At 40.0% G+C, this 21,114-nt stretch overlaps 1 protein-coding gene and 1 pseudogene across 1 annotated transcript; one reads left to right on the top strand and one right to left on the bottom strand.

Annotated features, from left to right (window-relative positions):
* Positions 1-437: 437 nt before the first annotated feature.
* Positions 438-615, top strand: LOC129780719 (U4 spliceosomal RNA; annotated as a pseudogene).
* A 2,138-nt stretch (positions 616-2,753) lies between these two features.
* LOC129779706 (transmembrane 9 superfamily member 4) lies at positions 2,754-17,662 on the bottom strand. The gene is made up of 8 exons (XM_055787335.1): positions 17,488-17,662; positions 16,940-17,325; positions 16,727-16,882; positions 16,385-16,665; positions 4,161-4,370; positions 3,502-4,103; positions 3,300-3,438; positions 2,754-3,235 (listed from the first exon to the last, which is right to left on the bottom strand). The coding sequence occupies exons 1-8, from the start codon at positions 17,497-17,499 to the stop codon at positions 3,135-3,137; spliced, it is 1,887 nt and encodes a 628-aa protein (XP_055643310.1). The 5' UTR covers positions 17,500-17,662; the 3' UTR covers positions 2,754-3,134.
* Positions 17,663-21,114: the final 3,452 nt, after the last annotated feature.

Here is a 21,114-nt window from a genome sequence, read left to right as displayed (position 1 = left end):
ATAATTTATAATATTAAACATTTGCAAAAAAGGGACAGTCAAAACTAAAGAAAGATTATTAGCGTTAGCAAATTCCGTAAAAAACAAGCATCGTTAATTTTTTAATTTTTGTACTTGTTTTAACTATTTTATTTGTCTTTTTTCATGTTAAGTGCTAGTAAAGGTGTGAATCTACAATAAATGGATGAAAAAAATGATATTTTATGCAGAAATACTCATTAAAATTAGTATTGATGTAGTGTTCGGAATTTGAATCAAGTTTCGACGCATGATTCAAATTCCTAACACTTCATTTTAAATGTAAATTCACTGAACTTTAATGTTATAAATAATTGAATAATGAAAGCTTTAACATCCTTTGGGTTACAGGTTTCATTTTAACATAATTTACAGGTATCAATGCAGCTTATAATTTATAATATCAAGCATTTGCGAAAAGCTTTGCGCAGTGGCGATATCGTAACCAATGAGGTACATCCGAGGTGCGATTATTGCTAGTTGAAAAAAAGCATTTGCGAAAAAAGTGGCAAATAAAAACCAACGATAAAATGTTGCGTTAGTAAACTTCGTAAAAACAAGTATGGTTAATTTTTCTGTTTTTGTAGTTTTTCAACTATTTTGTTTGTAGTTTTCATGTTGAGTGCTAGAAACGGTAAGAATCTACAGTAAATGGGTGAAATAAAATGATATTTTATACAGAAATCTTCATCAAAATTAGTGTTCGGAATATGAATCAAGTTTCTACGCATGATTCAAATTGCGAACACTTCATTTTTAGATGTGACTTTACTGAACTTTAACCCTATCACGTACAACATCGAGTCTCACTCGATGTGAAATGATTGTGCCAAAACGTACAACATCGAGTCTCTCTCGTGGTGCGCTTGCATATTACAAGGTGCTAAGACGCTCAGCAGAGTAGTAAAACCCGTCGATGCGTGACCCATTGAATTGTTTACATTTGGTCCGGTCTATTGAAAATTAAATCGTACGCGAAGGGGTTAATGTTATAGATAATTTAATATTCAAAACCCTGACATTCTTTGGTTACAGACTTCATTTAAACATCATTAACAGGTATCGATACCGATATTGCGCTCTTGGTCCCGAAACCATGTAAACTATAAGAAACAAATTCAATCAATGACAAAAGCAAAATCCAATTTTTTGCGAGCATAACATTTTTCCAAAAAAGACTAGCTAATTGATTTTAATTTGATATATCGATGATATGAATTGGTCCAGTAGTTTAAAAGTTATGATTTTTTTTAAATGCATTTTTGCTGTTCGGAATTTGAGACAAAAGTGTTCGGAATATGAATCAGTGACAAAAATGGTGTTCGGAATTTGAGACAAATGTGAAAAATGTTATTTTTAGTTTTTCACCATGAAAACATATTTGTAAATCTATTTTTTTTTGTCAAATGGAAAAGAAATCTCTATTGTATCCAAAAATCAATTGAATTTCGCGAAAAAGTACCATTTTGAGTAATGAGACACTGTTTAAATGCCATCAAAGCTTAAGTGTTCAGAATTTGAGACAAAACGGTAATTTATTACTTAAACTGAAATATCTCTGTATGTCAAGAACGTTCTAGGAACCAAATGAAAGCTGGTTGATAAGGTTAATTGGATCTGCTGTTGAGTTGGTTAGCAAAAAATTGAGTTAGTCCAAAATTCTTGAAAAAACAGAGAAAAATCGATTGTTCATTTTTTCCCGATGTTTTTACCCACTACACCTACACACACCAAGATAAAAATATGTTCGTAATACCTAAGAGTTGTCGCTTCACAATGATGTACATCCCATCGATATTCGTTGATTTTTCACGAAGTTACAGCAAGTCTAAAATCACTCAAAATTTCCGATTTCGCACTCTGTTCCTCTAAGCTGCGAGTACTTTTGTACTCGCTTGCTTTTGTAGACCGGACTATGTTTCCCCAACACGGAATTCTAAACTGAGGAGCCTGGGAAAATCGTCATTACATATACTAGTTGAAGTTGTTTATGTTGTAGAGATTGCCGCTCCAGAATACATTCAAGACGTGCTATTCGGCATAGAAATCTCAACAAAGGGAAGGTTAGTGCCATTCAAGACCGTTTGATGATTAGGCAAATTATTGATAGCCATTTTGCTGCGATAACGTCGATTGATTTAATAATATACGCTGGACGTCAAAACGTCAAAAACGAAACTGGGAGCCGATCTGGCGTAGTGGTAACATCCATACCTCTCACGCTGAAGATCACGAGTTCAATTCTCACTCCCAACATTCTTCCAAAAATTGGAAGTAAAAAGTGACGAACCAGCCAAAAGTGTTGAAAGTCACTATAATACAGATATAAAAAAAAAACGAAACTGAGAGCCTGAAGTTCATGAAATCAAGCAAATCCTTTAAAATCTTTACTTGCAAAGCAAATATGTTGAATTCAATCCAATTCGGAAATTGTTAGAAGGATAGAACAAGCTGTTCGAAGATACTACAGATACCGGAACGGGCGTATCCGACGGACTCAAAGTACTTGACGATGTCCACTTTCTTCGCAACGAGATGGATCTCCCAGTACCCACAAAACATGAAGATTTACTGTTGTCGCCAAAACTTCCGCAGTTCAACTGAAAGCATTGTCAAATTTTGTTTGAAAAATCATGGGTTTGTCCATTTTTTAATGCAAAACCGGTTGTCGACCAATGTTGACTGAGCAATTGAGGGATAAGATATTATCGTATCTACTTACAAAGGCCCGAAACTCTGATTGAGATTTCTTTCTTTTTCTCTCCAATGATCGCTTTATTTTTGTTCATTTAGTACTCATAGCGACATCTGTACCATCAACTTACATTCGAAAACAATTAAAACTTACTCACATATGTTTGTCATCCGTCCCTCTCTCGGTTTAAATAGTTCGTAATGTATAATTTATCAGCCTACAAGCATTATTTATGCGAAAGTATTGAAAGATACAATTAGATTGAACAATAAGAACAAAGCTAGTTTGTCGCAATCATCATTCTGACGCACTTCGCACCACACACGCTCAGTTTTTCTGCAGTCATTCATTCCCTCTTCACACTCATACAAGATTATCTCGCTCGCATTTTTCTGGTTCTAGTTGATAGCCTTCTAATTACTTAGTCGATTTTTACGGCACCATAAATCTTTCGAATAAAGCTATACGCGGCGAAGAATCCAATTGTTCCCGTCAGAATGTAGAAGGTGATGACCATGAGACCTTCATTGTGAAATGAAATATTATGGATCATCTTCGCATAGACAGGCAGTTTATAGCTACTTACCAGTGTAGCCTAGATACAGTAGAGTTGGTATAAATTCCGTTATCTCGAGTTTCGTGAAAAAATAGAATATACTGTAGAACAGAATGTACACAGCGGATCCACCCGAAACGATGAAACTTCGCCACCACCAGCGGTAGTCCTGAAAAAACGCGACACGATTGTTGTTATTTGTTAAACAGTACTATCTTGGTGAGCGTAATACCTCGGCACAAAGTTGGAAATACGTCATCACTATCGATATTTGTCCACAGCTTACAACTAGAATGCAAAATACTAGAAACAGAAATCCGAAAAGGTAATAGAATTGATTCTGCCATATTGCTGAGAAAATGAAGAACAGTTCAATAAACACTGCTCCAAACGGCAGAATACCAGCCATTAGCACACAAAGACCCAAATTCATGTACCAATGCTGGTGAGGAATTTGTCTGGGAATCATGTTCGTTCTCACGGGATGTTGGTAAGCTTGTTTTCGGAAACCGAAGTAATATCCGAGGTACACCAGTGGCAGAGAGATTCCAAACCACAAACATAGCAGCGCAACCATCGTACCGAACGGCACAGCACCACTTGAATCCTTGTCCCAGATGAAGAAATTCAAAATGAAACAGGTTCCAAACACTAGTCCCGGAAAAAGGGTGGCTGTTAGGAATGCGGCTCGTTCCCAGTTTCGTCCCTTCATCGTCTTATACAGACGAGCGGAGAAGTATCCCGCGATCAGTCCCATGAACACGTACAACATGATTCCAGCGGTCATAAGCGCGCCTCGCGAAGAGGGCGAGAGCATGCCTAGCATAGCAATGACTGCAGGATAAAAAAAAACTGTTAGAATTTTTCAATCTTTTCGCGTACGCAACTTACTGATAGTAATCAACGCCATGAAGAAAACCTGAATACCACTGCCAATGATTGCTGCAAACAATCGTGGATGTCTTGGGGGTCGGAACACATCCCCATGGACTAACTTCCAGCCCGTTTCCTCCAGCGTATCCTCAATATTAATGCTATCATCTGTGTTGTATTTGGCGATGTCTCTGCGCAGTGTTCGAACCATGATCATGGTCAGGATACCTTTAAAAAAAAGAATTCATTCTATCGTTTAACCAAAAGCTATCCGTATGTATGAGGTTAATAATTCGTATTGTTTTTAGTCATCTATTTATTTATCACCGTCCTAAATTATTCCATTCTGAATTCTCATACAGGGATTCGCCTCTAATTGGACAGACCTGTAATGCGACACGAATAATTGGACATTTGATCCTCTAATTGGGCATTTCCGTGAACAACGTTTGTGCAAGTTTCTACTTCACGATAAATTCTTAGATGTGTTTTCAACCTAGATTATGTATTTTGCACACTTTTCTAATGGTTATTTGTTAGATTGTCAATGATTGTCCCGTTTTAACTTGTGTTTGTTGATATGTCTAATTACAGGTCACAATCGCCTCTAATGCGACACTGAGTGGTGCCTCGATATGTCCAATTCTAGGCAAAACTCCGTATTAAACTCTCAATCCTATTTTTAAACACGGGTTGGACATATTAAAATTAAACATAGCACAATCACTGACGAACAAACAAACAATTATCCAAAGGAAAACGGAGACTGACGAACAATAAATCACGCTCAAGTAGTTGTCGAGATGTTACATAGAATGATACATTATATAGGGTCTTTAAAATTAAACGCTCACGCATCAAATTTCAATAATTTTTAAAAAACCAAACGAAAGCTTATTTTAGCACATTTTCGATGTGACCACCCCTTTTTCGATAATGCGTTCGAAACGGTGAATAAAATTATTCATGCACAACTCCAGCATCGAAGTCGTAGATGCTGTTAAAAATCCCAGTTTTTTCTTCCTAAAGTTCCTCCGAATTTTGTGGCTTATTAACATAGCAACGTTCCTTCACGTACCCACAGAGGAAGTAATCGACGACGAGAAATGTTGAAATTCTTACCATAAGAGGACAAATTATCCATAAGTTTCATTAAAGCTTCGGTTGCTCGAGTGATACGATTTCACTAAAAATACACGTTCTTGTGAATTGTACATCTTGACACTAAAAACCATCCGATCAGACTGAACGAGTAGCCGAATATTATCGTCCTGAAGTGTGGAATGCAGTGTAACCATCGACGAGCGAAAAAAAATTTCATAAGGAGCTATTCGTTTTTTTTGTGTGAGCGTTTAATCTGAAAGTCCCTGTACAATAACGATTAACAGTCAAGATTTCCATTTATAGGGGTAGTGCACTATGAACACCATGAAAAATATGTGATTTTCGCGATTTTTTCAACGAGAAAATGAATTACTATGATTAATCTGGTATCACAGTTTTATTAGGTGTATATATTCAAAATACAAAAAAATGGTGTCAATTGGACTGATAGCTCTAAAAAATCAAGACAAAAACATTCACTAAAATTTTATTTTTCCAAATATCAAAAAAGTCGTACGTACGATGACAGAAAATTTAGTGGAGAATCTGGGAAATTCCTCAAAATCGGATGGACTGTTCCGGAGGTAGAACTCCCACCAGTTTGCAAAACATGGTTTTGAATTTTTAATACATTTATTTCGTTTAATTTCCATCGTATCTTCAATTTGCAAGTCCTGGACCATAGAACGATCCGTGGACGCTTAAGGGAGTATTCTAGTCTAGAAATCTTTAAAAAAAAATTTCCTTCGTATTTCAGTAGTTTATGCATTCAAGAATATACCCTAGGAAGGACTTATCGAAAAATCTATTATTTACCGAGCTAGAGACATTTTAGGGATGCGGTATCTAACCTGGTACGGCCATAACAAAGAACATCAAACGCGTTTTTCTCGAAACAAGTTTTTTCAAACTGGCGTACACGATATCTCAAGTTCTACTGAACCGATTCATGTCATGTATATATAGATACAATCTGCAGGCAGCTCGCTTTCGCATGACCCTCTAAAATATGATGTTTTTGAAGTTTTACTATTTTTAAAAAATTGGGAAACGTGAAAAGAAAACGTTTTAAACCGCATTTTGTTTTTCAAATGACCGCCATTTTGCCAAAAAGGATGTTTCTCACTTGTCTGAGGTTCATGCGATAGGGCCATCTTTACTGATTAAGAATCTGTTCGATTTTTTTGTTTCAGATAACAAGAAGGGCTGAAACCGTGTACGCCATGGCACAACTTTTTGACGTAGAGCTACGTCTTTCATTAAGGGTGCCAAATCAGAAAACAGGTCACGTTTTTATGAAATAAAGTTAACGTTAATAACTATTTTTGCCGCGAACGGATTTTGGCGATTTACAAACCAAACGAATCGGAAATTCCCTAAGATTTGTTTAATATGCTATACATTCGAATCCCCTGGTTTGTAAATGGTTAAAATTCATGAAAACTTGAGCGTTTCCATTTTCCCATACATTTGTTCTGTCCATTTGTGTGCTTTCCCGAACAGAGCTGTCAATAACGAGCAACGAATGGGAAATCGTAGGATTTAAAGTCTCCGTGAACAAAGGAAAAGAAGAAGAATGGAGCAGAACACTTGCCTAGAGTATAAACAGTGGATCTCACTGAGGCAAACTATTCGGCGTCGGACTGTTGAGCAATCTAGATCACTTTGCTTTTGCTGCGCTTCCATCTAAGATTGGACCCCATCAGTGGTAATCCAACTTGGATATCGTCGTGTGGTTTTTTCAGTTCGTTTTTCGTGTTATTCGTATCGTGTGTTTTTCTTTCCGCGTCATAAATTAGACGCTTCGCGTAATGTGTGATGAGCAAGAAGAAGATGAAGGCAGGCTCGAGCTCTGCAAAAAACGAACGCATTGCCAGGGGCAATAAAATTTCAAGACAAGCATCATCTAATGATACATGCGATGCTGGTGCAGTGAAAAGCGCTCGCACTGAACCGAGCCTTCGCGAGTGTGACACTGCATCGAACAACAGCGAAGAAGGCGACTGCGGCGCGTCAGTCGAAAATGTAAACGCCGTTACCCAGGCAGCAACCAAAATCAAGCTCCCCCGCTGGTGGTGAAGGCGATCGCTCTTGACAAACTTATTAACGAATTCGCATCGATGGGTGTTACATCAGAGTACAAGCTGTGTGGCATAATTCAGTCTTTTTCCAAACAGGATGGTGCCTTTGACATTGCATCAATGCATTAAACTGACGTTATGGCGAAGCAGGCGTTAAGGTTGTGCGCCAAAAAATTATTTGGGGAATACCAGGCATCTTGAATGTCGTACTGGAATGTTATAAGTATTTGGGTTCGCGGGCCAGTCGCAAAACTGCCTTCAACTAGGATTGCATTTGCGCTAATTTTGATCATAATGAAACAATGCTACTGTTTTCGAGGTTGTTGATCTTAACAAAAAGAGTTTAGTTTGCTTGTTTAGTCACCAAGAAGAAAGTAAATGTCGTTCTGGATTTTTGTATGTGATTAGGTTTGGCTTGCCAGTAGCAAAGCATCCTCTACTAAGGGTGACAGCAGTGCTTATCTCGAGCATGAGAAAGTAATGCAACTTTTTTCGAGTCCAGTAATATTAACAGAAGCATTTCTTTTAAGAATAGCACAAAATGATGAGAAGTATTTATATTCCTAGTAGTTTCAAACTACCAATGTATGGCTCTGTATGCATGCTATGGCGAACGCTTGTTTGACGCTTGGTTTATGTTATACGAACGTTGCCTAGAGGTGCGATTTCACTGAGCATTTTCACACATGTAGCATGATATTTGATACTTGCAAGTGTTGTCATTGTTGTTATTCCCATGCGATGCCAAAGATATATTGATGTAGTTATGAGATGTGGAATAATGGTGCTGGTGCAACATGTATATAATCGACTGTAGCCGAGTCGAGGTAAATTTTCAATGCATTGACATGAAATAAATTGCGACATAAGATCAGCTAGTGTATTGTTCTGCGAGGGCAAGAATGAATCATCAATCAATTATCGTCAACTGATTCTGCAATGAAAAAAATATGTCAGAGATTATTCTACTATGCAGTTGTTTCTAAAATTCCACAGCATTTTAAAATAATATCCGAAGGTAGAAACGAGCGACTTATACAGTAAACATTCACTAACTGGGCGAAAAGAGAAGACCACTTATCGACATTCGCGTTTTAACTGGTCCGGCATGTTAAACGTCAAATAAAATCGAGGGAAACTTCAATGAATTGTTTGATTCGCTTAGTTCCTGTAATTGGATAAATAAAAGGATTCCAATGGAAGTTTCGCATTGAGTGCGACAACAGGTATGACATATGATTTGAGAAAATCGTTTTTCTGTAGTTTAATCAATGTTTTTGTCGTGCGAAAATAATGTCAACTTTCATAACATTTAAAATTACATTCGAATGCCCCTCACAGCAAATCTTCCATTTGAATATGGCGTCGATTGTTTACGAAATTGTGCTTTTCAACTGGTCCAAGGACCAGTTAACGTTCGCCCAGTTAAATAGCAGACCAGTTAAACCAGGACCAGTTAGCGAACGATTACTGTATAAAATAACAGCATAGTTCTACGTCAACAATGCGGTCGTATCTTGGCAACAACCTCCTCTAACTTCATCAGCTCTTAACTATTCTAGTTATGAATACTTTTTCTTCTTTCAGTTTTTGTTCTATTGTTAAAAAATAGATGAACAAATAATGATACAATGGATACTAAAAATATTCTGTTTTATTTTTACGGAGCTCGAAAAAACGTCCGAAATGTATGTCTCTACACTAGAATATCCCCTTAAAAGCTGATCTTCCTGTCACTTTCTGACGTGGAACTACGTTTAACCGGAGTATATGGGGGATAAAATGAAAACCTAAACACAGAACATGCAGGAAAAAATGAAAGATTCCGAATGCTTATAACTCGAACATTTCTTACTGGATCGGAAAGATGTTTGCATTAATTGAAAGGGAATATTTCTACGCTTCTATCGCAATTAATAAAATGTTATTTTTCATTAGATAAACAATTGAATAACTGTAACATGTTAAGCGTTATCTAAACGCCCTAACTGCCTCATTTTTATTGGCCCGATCTACAGTTTCCCTAACACAGCCATCAAAACCAAGCAGCCTTGGGGAAGTCAGCATTGCAAATACATGAAAGTCAGCATTGCAAATACATGAAAGTCCAGATCATCTCGTCGCGACACATCTCCTCCACAATATTCCCGACATGAAGTGCAGGCAGCCCCTCGCGCCTTTCGGTCAATCAAAATCACCGCGCAGTAACGGTCGCCTCTTCGTTTATGTTTAAGCGAGACCTGAGCTTTCTCGATAACTGTCCGAATAGCGTCCACTGTCGACTTTCCTTTCCGGAACCCGAACTGCATTTTCGACAATCCGTGGTCATCCTCCGTGCATTTCACCAGTCTGTTGAGAATAACCCTTCCCAAGAGCTTTCCCAAAGTATCCAACAAACAAATAGGCCTATACGACGCTGGATCTCCAGGTGGCTTTTCTGGTTTCGGGAGCAGCACCAACTTTTGTATCTTCCATTCCGCAGGGAAGAGACCGTCATCCAGGCATTTCTGCAGCACCACCCTGAACATGTCGGGGAAAGCAAGGATCGCCGATTTCAGGGCCACATTGGGGATTCCGTCGGGGCCGGGTGCTTTTTTCAACTTTAGACCTTTTGCCACCGCGATGAGTTCTTCGTTGGTGACTTGTGCGTTCTCTGCTTCGTCCTCACCGTACAGTGTGGGTGGCCACGTCGGTGGGTCGTGCTGCGGAAAGAGTCCATTCACAATGACCTCGAGTTTTTCCGGACATAATTCCATGGGAGTCGTTGAACTACGGAATTTCGCCATCACGATTCGATAAGCTTCACCCCAAGGATTTGCGTCGACGTCTCGACACAGCTCCCTATAGCAGTTCGATTTGCTCCTACGTATCTCTCGTTTCAAGGCGGCTCTGGTCGCTCGGAAAGACGCGCGGTGCTCCTCTCTCTCTACATCGGTTCATGCCCTCTGGACTCTTCTTCTGGCTCGTAGACAGTTAGCGCGGAGGATGCTGAGTGTCTCGTTCCACCAGTAGGCTGGACGTCGTTCATTCGTCGGGTTCAGTCTTCTCAGCATCGCTGTATCGCATGCCCTCACCAATGTTCCTGTCAGCCCGTCGGCGCTCAGATTAAGAGTTCTGCTGTCTATGCGTAGTGCTTCGACGAAAAGCTCCTTGTCAAAAACCTTTGTCCTCCACTTCCGCTCAAAGGTTCTTGTATTCCGTACCGCTGCGGGATTCCGTTGGCCGACACTATACAGGATTGCCTGGTGGTCGCTGTGTGTGTATCCCTCCGACACTCTCCACTTCGTGTTAGCCGCCAGTGATGGACTGCAGAAAGTTACATCGATGATGGATTCGCGGCCGTCCCTTCGAAAGGTGCTGCTAGTGCCTTCGTTCAGAAGTGTGACGTCTAGTTTTGCGAAGGCTTCTAGTAGGCTGTACCCCCTGGCGTTGGTGCATCTGCTTCCCCACTCCTCAGCCCAGGCGTTGAAGTCTCCTCCGATGATGACTGGTTTGCGGCCGCTGACCTTATCCGTGAGTACGTCCAACATCTCGTGAAACTGTTCCGCTGACCATCTTGGGGGTGCATAGCAACTACACATGAAGATTCCGTTGATTTTGACGATCACGAAACCTTCCTGTGAGCTTTCCACCACTTCTTGGATGGGGTACCTTCCCATCACTAGTATTGCAGCCATCCCTGCTTTATCCACCACCCATTTTCCGTTATCGCGATCATTGCAACGTCGCATTTAGTTTCAGTTGTTGACTGCCACAACAATTGCTGTGCTATGTCGCAATGATTCAGGTTGAGCTGGGTAACCTCCATTACTGCGAACCCGCAATCGCCTTTTTGTACGCCGGACATTTGAAGCTACCTGTGACGTGGTCGTTTCCGTCCTCCTCCTTGCACAACATGCACCTCGGTTGCTTTGTGCAGTCTCTAGCAACGTGACCTTCCGTCCCGCACTTCCTGCGCAATTTCGATCTGTCAGGACCACCGCAGTTTTTCGCCTGGTGACCGAAGCCCATGCATTGAAAGCATCTCTCCATTTGCTTGGCCATATGAGGGGTAGCTTTCATCGGGCACACGGACCACCCCACTTTTATTTTACCCTTCTCCACCAGTTTATTCGCAGCTTGTTTCGAGAGCCGTATCGAGGCCGTTTGTGTCCCACCGTATGCCTTTCTCAGCCGGATTGTCATTGGCACATCGCCAAGGTCACATTGTGACTGTAACGCAGTTCTCAATTCCTCAACAGTCGTGATCTCGTCCAGGTACCGGCACTCGATGGTTGATTCCTGAGAGAGAGCTCTCACCTTCGCCTCCTCCCCTAGTGACTTCTCAATGAGTTGTTTGAAAGCAGAGCTCTTAACCGCTGGATCTTTTTTAAGCTCGAAGAGCATCTCGCCTTTCTGCGTGCGCCTAGTTTTCACGACGTTCTCGCCCAGTGTCTGCAACTCCGGATCGTCTCTCACTTTCCGAAGGATAGCTGCATACGATACTCCTGCTGACACTTCAACGATCAAAGCATCGCCCTTGATTCGCTCCACTCGAGGTCCGAGTTTCTTCTTTTCCTGCTCAACTTTTTTCTTCTTCTCCTTCTGTTTTTTGCGTTTTTCTGTCTGGTTATCGACAGTACGCCATTCACTGCTTTCACCTCCTTTCGCGTTACTCAGATCGTTCTTGGCCTTTTTCAGCTCTTCTTCTTCTCCTGGGGTGTCCCTCCTTCTCTTGTCCGATCGTGTGTTCAGAGGACCCTTCGGCGTCTCAAGTATCTCGACGGGTTTCTCATTCGCCTCGAGCAGAGCCTTTTCAGCACCCTCTGCTCTCATCTGCAGCTCCTTATGCTCGCGTTCAGTGCACCATGACGACTGATCTGATGCTCGTCACCAGATGTTTTATTTTTAAGTGGACATTGTTTTTGTCCTTTACGAACTCGTAAAGTTCGTTGACCTTTTTCCTAACGTCCGTGATGCTGAGCCTCCCAAGTTGCCCTTCTTGGGATGCGCTTGAGGTCAGCATAAACAACTGGCTCTGTACGGAGCCAAGATCTCCTTGGAATGCTTGGGCAGCAAACACTTCTTGTGGTTTTGTGTTGCTTATACTCGTTGTGGCTACTCGAGTGACAGGTGACCTCAGCATTCGTCCGCTTCTCGCGAACACATTCTCCTCTCCATCGTTTGTTGGTGTGTTATGTGTGTGTGTGTGTGTGTGTGTGTGTGTGTGTGGCGGCCCCGATGCATCAAACGGAACCAATTTTCGATGCTGGTACTCTCTTGATCGCCTTTTCAGTGGCTCCCGATGAATTTCTTTGTGTCCTAAGGTGCACAGGTCGTCTATCTCCGCTATTCATTAACAATTGTGCCGACTCGATTACCGTCCCCACCACCGTCCTCTTCAATCGCTCCATAAAACGAGGGCATTTTCTCAAGTGCTGCTGTCAATCCTGTACATAAAGCTGGTAGGTACCAGATACGTCGAAAATTACCGTGGCATCTAATACACGATTCTCTTTATCCGCACGTGTATCATATTATTTCTGAATACCAGCATGGATTTGTGAGAAAACGCTCGACTACAACAAACTTGATAGTTTATATTTCTTCGTTGATCGCAGCCCTCGATAAGGGGCAGCAAATGGGCGCCATCTACATTGACTTTACCAAAGCGTTTGATAGAGTGTTACATTTTTTTGCGGTGGCCCAATTGAGTAGAATTGGCCTACTCACTTGCTCACCTACTCACCTACTCAAACTCGGTCCCTTTTGAAATCACGGCCGGTGTTCCCCAAGGTGATCATCTGGGCCCAGTTATTTTTGGAATGTTTTAGAAACGTTTTCTGCCACTCAATCCATCCAAGCTGATATCGACGCATTGTTGAACTGATGCAAACTGAACAGAATGGAGGTTAATACTCGAAAGTTCAGCGCAATGAATTATTGTGTAGCGCCCTGAAGCCAGCGTCATAATAGCCGTCCCGGTCCTGGTGTTACGTCTGGGGAAGGGGTTTTCCAACGGGCCACCCAGGCGAGTATACTTGTATTGAGCACCATTGGCGACCTGTTCCTTGTTAGGTTTCTAGCAAGGGAGACACCACGACTACCAATGTTATATGGCTTTACTACAAAAATGTACGCGGTCTGAGGACAAAAATTGGCGATCCGTACAGAGATGCCAACCTTCCTGGTTTTTCAGGATTTCCCAGACTTTTCAACACGTTTCCTGATATCCTGACAAACATTCAATTTTGCCTGATTTTGCTGGAATGATCTTGATTTGCCCTGAATTTTGGTGATTTTGTACTTTTTACTCCATCGAAATGAAATTTATCCGTCATAAATATACTGGCAATGTTTTCCTAGTTGAAAAATGCTCTCCGATTCGCACTTGTGTAATGCTTACTTTTTATTTCGTTTATCATCTCTTAATTCCGAGGCAATTCGCTTAATTGGAAGTACATTGTACATTGCATATATCAAAGCATGATGTTGGCGTGAAACTAGAGGCGAATGAACTGAAAAGTTTAAAGCCTCTTAAAGCCAAAAAGAAGAAGTAAGCGTGAAAGAAAGAAATATACTTCATCAGATTAGCATGTCCGAAGGCACTGTACATGCTGGAAAAGTTAAATTTCCTTCATAACTTTCATTTTATGGGTGCATTTATTTCACTTGAAACATCTTTTGTGATTTTCGCTTAACAATGACAGAACATGGAACTCAATGTTGTTAACACGATTTGAATGAATTCACTCCAGAATATTGCATCAAGGATGACAGCTGCACAGATATTTGGTTGATTTTATATGTATGATATATAGCTTTATTTTTTGTAGGAGCATTGAACCTCTAGTTTACTATCCATGCGCTGTCAGTTCGTTCCATCAGTCATGGAATAAGTGATAGTCGCACCAAGACTTTGCATCTCCCCCCCAAGAACGTACGACTTCCTTTATGAAGTTCCTTACCTTTTTTGGTTCAGCAGACCATATCTCGTTAGGCGTAAGAACACCTATTCCAAGAATCCGCAGTCTTCGCTGAATTAATACACTGCATTGACACAGTAAATGTTCCGAAGTTTCAGCCTCACAATTGCAGAAACGACAGTTGTCATTTGTCAGTTTTCCTATTTTTCTAAGGTGATACCTACTCGGACAGTGTCCGGTCAATAGACCAGTCAACGTACCCAGATCTGCTTTATTCAAGCTGAGTAGGTTGCGTGTTATTCTGTTACAAGGTGTAATGAATAATTTGGATTGTTTTGGTGTTGATAGAGCCCTCCAGTTGGCTTCAATCATTGATATTTCCCAGGTTTTGAGCTCCGATTTCATGCATGATGTAGATAATCCACAAAATGGCTCAGGCCCGACGAATTTAGTTGAAGATCCTAATCTTGCTAAGAGATCGGCTTTTTCATCACCTTCTATACCGCAGTGACCAGGCACCCAGTATAGATTGACTTCGTTAGTAGCAGCTAGTTGCTTCAAGGATAGGATACATTCCCAAATTAGCTTTGACTGACATGTGTATGCTTTTAATGCATTAAGAGCTGCCTGGCAATCTGAGAAGATACAGATATTTGCATACCTATATTTTCTAGCCAAACGAATATTTGTGCATGTAAGAATAGCATGTATTTCTGCTTGAAAAATTGTAGGCCACTGTCCCTGTAGATTTACCAATTTTAGATCCATCGGTATAAAACACGAGTGATCCCGGACGGGTTTTAGGACCACCTTCTTCCCATTGGCTGCGATTGAGTTCAATCACTTTGAAGGGAACACTGAAGTTAGTCTTTGATTCCATCCAGTCTTCATTCATGCTTACTATAGTGTTCAGTTGAAAATCTTGCAGGATTTGTAAATGCCCTGTGAGATCTCCTTCTAGAAAATGTTTTACACGTTTAAGCCTAGGAGCACCTTTTTCCGCTTCAACTTGCACGTGTTGGTGCAAGGGTGGGAGATGTAAAAGAGCATCTAGGGTTTTGGAGGGTGCGCTGGACATTGCTCCAGCATGATAAGCACGCCAGACGATGTAGTTTAGGCCACCACACTACCGAAGCATGTGTTAGTCTGGGTCTCACTATTGCCGAGTAAATCCAGTAAAAAATTCCAAGCGGAAAACTATTGACATTCCGTCTAAGGTATTTCTGGGCGATCGAGTGTTGTCCTCTGTTCCTGAAACGTTTGATTTGTTTTCAAACCCCTTGCTTCAGTGTTTGTAGCTGATGCCGCCACCCTGTCCAAGCTGAAAGTGCTGCAGTTAACCTTCTGAAATTTCAATAGAGTTGCGGTCATTCGTTGTTACCGTAAAAAAAAAGTTCAACACTTCCTGGTCTACTTAATTTAACCCTTTTAATGTTTGTAAGGATTATAAGTGTTGTGTCATAGTTCCGTGTCGCGTCTCGTGAATGAATAGTGACTTCCTGGTCTAGATGACATTCCAACAATTTTTTTTTGCCGCTGTGCTACACCTTTGATTGGTTGGTTCTTGTTTTTTAAGAGGCTTTAAACTTTGCAATTCATTCGCCTCTATTACACCCTTGACTCTACCACTCTCCCGTATTTACACAGCTTCGTCGGATCAAGGTTTTTTTTCCTGACGTGTGAGAGAACTTCTTTATGTTTCACGTCTTCAAAAAATGAGACAAGTGTAACGTGGCTAACTTTTGTGACATAACCAGCTTATATGCCTCATCTAAGCTATTTGAGACGATCGCGAAAGATGTTGTCTTCTTCGAAATTAAAAATTCTATCTCACCAGTACAACATGGTTTTATGCCACGACGCTCGGTTAGCATCAATCTCCTCGAGTTTTGATCGTTTTGTGTCAACCGCCTAGATGAACTAGCAAAGTTCCGGCCAGAACAACGTGGCGTGCAGTTTTCCTTCGTCTACCAGTGCGGATTAATTGTGGACAGAACAACCCGTTTAATGTTTGCTGTCATTGTTTCAACGAAGTATTTGTAAATTTTGATTTCAACATATCCAAGAACATTTTTAAAAATAGGATTAGTTAATCTGTCTGTACGACTAATTTCGAAGACATGTAAATAAATAAAAAGGAATTAAGTCTCACCTGACAGGAAGAACACCACGACCAATGAATTTATAATGCTGAACCAATGGATCTGTACATCGTTCATGCCGAGATAGATATCCCACCGAGAGGCCCATTTCACTGACGATTCCTGCCACTCGACAGAGTATGTGAAGAAAAGTTGCGTATGTCCTCGCTGTAAACTGACGCGCTGTGGCCGCGGATTTTCCGCGAAGCTGCAGGTATCTCCCTCGAAATGAAGTTCGTTAATGTTGATCGATAATGTCTCGACCTCAAATCCTACAACACGGTACTGATCTCTGGAAAAACGAAAACCATCAGATATTATACAGTGGAAATATAACGCAAATTGATACACACTCGCTATGCAAATGATAGAAAAGTCGAAATTTAAGATGATTGTTTATATATACTTTGTCTCCCTCCATCTGCCCTAATCGATAACCATGCTCAAACTGGAGTTCATTTGTGTCCGGATTCACAAACTTAGTTGCCACAGGTAGATTATCGATAATGCTGAAAATAAGTCAATGTAAAAATATTCAAATTCATCTAATCCTGTAGAATACATACAGATGAACGAAATATTCATGTTCAATTCTCCGCACAACTTTCGCCGTCTGCTCAAGGTCCCAGTTGAGGGGACGATCTTTGCTATTGCAGAGCAACTTACAGCGAACATTCTCCGCCATTCGCACCTCGTAAGGAGTATTAACGATTCGATCACCTCGAAGGACCTCTCCCAGATTCTCGCTCTTGTACACCAAGGTGCCATTCTTCGGCAAGCAAAACTGCAGCGAGTAATACTCGTACGGCAGCTGGGTGTGGGTGCTCGTCATTTTAACTGCCTTCACATCGATTTTCTGTCCTTTCCGAAACTCCACCGGAGCTACCCCGGGAACGTAAAATCCTTGCACGCGGAAACATTGTAGCAGAACTACCACTAAAACTAGTATTCGCTGCAAGAGATAACATTTCAATCAGCCACAGTGTTAATCGAATAATTATTGGAATCAAAACATAACATTCAACGTGTCACGGAAAAGTGAATTTCACTTTCGTTCGGGAGAAGGAAAAACAAATCCATGATACGAAAAAAGAAAGTATCAATATGATCTTACATTATTCTTCATTGTTTTTCTTGCACTGGAGGCGCAATTTTACTCTCACTTGATACTAATTCATATGAATCGTGCAAAATTAGAAATGAACCTAGCAAATAAAGCAAGAAAATCGAAGGATATTTTGCTTCTTGAAGATGCGAAACGATTTTCACTCAACTCTGGCTTTACGCAGATTATGCATTGACAGTTACACTCTCAGCGAGTTTTGTTCGGAACTAACGAATAGTGGTTTTTGCAAAGGGACACGACACAGTGAAGCTATGTCCAATCGTAAACTTTTTTTGAACGAATTGGTTTAAGATTTAAGATGAGTTGTCATAACAAAAAAATTTAGCTTTTTATTTAAAAAAAACTACGAATAATTATTCGTCCATATTTTTCCCCAAAAAAATTTTATCACCTCCCAACAAACATTAACTCGCTTTTTCACATGCTAGTTCAAATTGAAACTCATATCCATTCACAATCGTATAATAATCGTATTAAGTATGCATCATGTGTATTTAAAATCATATAAAATGCAAGAACAATATTCTCAATATAATTGATGAATTAAGTCATATCCGGTATAACCATCGTAATATCGCTATTAGCAGTATTACAAACGTACTTTCTAATCGGTTCAAATCACATATCAGTGTAATAAACGTCGTAATACCAAAAACCATCCGTTCAGACAGAACGAGTAGCCGAATATTATCGTCCCGAAGTGTGGAATGCAGTGTTATCACCGAGGGAGCGAAAAAAAAATTATGAGGAGCTAGTCGATTTTTTTGCGTGAGCGTTTATTCTGAAAGACCCTGTATCACCCAAATTTGTCTTGGATACATGTACATCGTTTCCAATTTTGGCATTTTATACGATTTAATGTTTGCTGGGCTATATTGCAACCAATAAAGGTTTTCAGATTCATTGAATCATGAATGAAATAGACACATTTGAATAAATCCTATTTCCAAATGATCCAAGCTTTAAACATAACACTTGAAATGGATATTACCATGATTTTGAGCTAGGGTAATCTGTACACTTCGTAGTTGCTCTCCGTAAGTGCCCTGAACCAGCGAAAGTGTACAAAGAACACACTGAATGCCGCTTGGAAGTAGCAAATCATTCACATTGTGCAAGTTTGATTCGTGATTCGAGCTTTAAATGGTCGATAACGACACCGGCCACGTCCTTACAGTCGCCAACTAAAGGGAAGGAATGTTAGCATGACATATGCGGCCAGAACGGTCGCCTCTATAGCGTTGATCCTTTGCGATTATCACGGAAGAAAAAAATGTTAGTGGTAATGGGTAAGAAGAATCAGGATTCTCTGTGGTAAGTGATGTTATTCTGAGTTTATCAATTTCTTCCTTTGAATAATAACCATGGATAACATCTATTTCAACCATCCTCTTTAGGGGATTTGGATCCTCTGCTCTGGTTCTCAATAATTTCAGGTTATATTTCGGACATGTTACAATAGAGATCCGTAATTCGCAGGCGGAGTTCTATAACGCTGGAAATGGATATAATGGCGAGTTTACATTAGGAGGATCTATAGCTATAGATGGATTTATTCACCCGAAAATAAATGTAAACGGGTGAGAATATATATGATACACTTCTTCGAGGTATATATGTATAGATCTTCTTCTTCTTCAATGGCACTAACGTTCCTAGAGGAACTTCACCGTCTCAACGTAGTATTACTTGCGTCATTTTTATTAGTACTTAGTTGAGATTTCTATGCCAAATAACACGCCTTGAATGCATTCTGAGTGGCAAGCTCTAGAATACGCGTGATCACAGTGCAAGTCGGAGGAAATTTCTTTGGCGAAAAATTCCCCCGACCAGAACGGGAATCGAACCAGAACACCCGGCATGTTAGTTATGACGCTAACCACTCGGCCACGGGAGCACATATATGTATAGATGTATAGAATAAATTCAGGCATATGTAAACGCTGGTGAATTTCTCACTGGTAAGAAATCACTCAAGTTGGATGCAGTTCTATACCAGGTGAATAAATTCACGGAAAATATGAATATATTCATTATATAAGTTCGAGCTAGCGTAAACGGTTCATGCGATTTCTTTAAATCCCATCATATTTCTTCACACGAATATATCCCTATTCTAAACCCACCCTTAGATACAAAAATGCATTAAGAGGGGACCCCTGTCTGGAAAATCGAAAAATGAATTTCCGTGATATTTTTATGGATGTTAAGAATAAAGCGAAGTGTTCGGGTATTTTGGTTATTGTTTAAGGTATATTTGTGGATGTATTTTCCGTTTATTTGAGTGCAATCTGAAGCAAAGGGGTGTCGCAGAACGAATTCCAATAGAGATTCTGAAACTTTGCCAAAATCGCCAAAATGGTGGCCATTTTTGATAAAAATGATTTTTTTTCCATGAAAAATCGCTGTTTAAAAGCTCATAAAAAATCGAAAAATGGCTGTGTAACGCTTTAGATCAGTGGTGGTCAGGTACAGGCATGGCACGGGCCGCAATGATTTTTTTCTCACAACTTTTTATAATGAAATGTAAAATTACGTATATTTAACTGGTACTTTTTTTGACTGACTTTTTTTTAATTAGAAAGCATTAAGTTCTATACCTGTAAAATTCATAATTCGAGAGCAAATGAGATAAAAGCCCAAAACTTTTATTAAAGGTATAAAAGTATCCAGAATTAACATTTTTGGCAAACATATTCGACCATCTCTTCTTTTCGCACAGTCAAAAATGCAAAGGCCAATCGACAATCGCTGCAGCTTCTCGGTAGAATTCTTTAACGATTAGTAATTCCAGTGAGAATGTCCACAGGCACGCTCCTCCAACTTGGCCCAAAGTGAATAATCCGATTTTTTTGTTTCAATATAGAAAATCCTTAAATACAAACATACTCCAACAACGTTTAGATTTCACTCGAACTGCTTTTCTTGAGCCATTTTATTTTAATCAGCTTGAATGTGAGAGATGTTTGAGCGTGTTTTCCAAATGACTGTCAGTGATTTTGTTCCTTGACTTTGATTTCACTTTATTCATAACTGAAATAATTGCTCACATGCACATGTACATCATCGAGACTGAATAGGTGCAGAAAATTGGAGAATTCTGTCATGTGCTTTGAAGTAACAAAATCTGCGAGAAAAATCAGCATTAATCGATTGGAGTGCACCATCATTTTTCCTGGTTGTCGACACTTCAGAAATTCTCATTGTCAAAAAATGGGTGAAATGAAAATTTTCCATTTGTTGTTTGAACTTGAGTTTGTTTTAGAGTGACAAAAAAGAAAAAAGAAAAGAAGCTGTGTCGTGAACTCACGATGATCCAATGCGTGCCAGTTAATTGATGATTTGGACGATATCCTTCAGGATATCCTCGAATCCTACTTTCATAGGAAGAAGGCAAGCCAATTCCTCGGTAACTTTGAAATCCTTCTCTTATCTATCACCACTGAATAAAAAAAAACATAGTCGGCGCCTCGTTCTTTCCAACTTTCAAACAAATTATTCTCACTCCTAACTCAGCCAATTTTCCAGAACAGGCTGTGACAACCATTTTTGACGCATGTTTCGACTCATATTTTTGTTTCAGATTGAACCTTCAAAACAGGAGCAGCTTCACTA

The sequence above is a fragment of the Toxorhynchites rutilus genome, chromosome 3, assembly GCF_029784135.1.
Source record: "Toxorhynchites rutilus septentrionalis strain SRP chromosome 3, ASM2978413v1, whole genome shotgun sequence".
NCBI classification, from domain to species: domain Eukaryota; kingdom Metazoa; phylum Arthropoda; class Insecta; order Diptera; family Culicidae; genus Toxorhynchites; species Toxorhynchites rutilus.
Note: the sequence above shows the minus strand (reverse complement) of the source record. Positions and strands in the feature narration are given on the sequence as shown.

What these genes read in the sequence shown, in the direction of transcription:
- LOC129779706 (XM_055787335.1), bottom strand. An exon ending in CGTGGTGTTCTTCCTGTCAG is followed by an intron (nt 4,371 to 16,384) that starts GTGAGACTTAAT and finishes TTTTTTTTAAAG; the next exon opens with GTATCCTGACCATGATCATG. An exon ending in ACTGTATCTAGGCTACACTG is followed by an intron (nt 3,236 to 3,299) that starts GTAAGTAGCTAT and finishes TTCACAATGAAG; the next exon opens with GTCTCATGGTCATCACCTTC.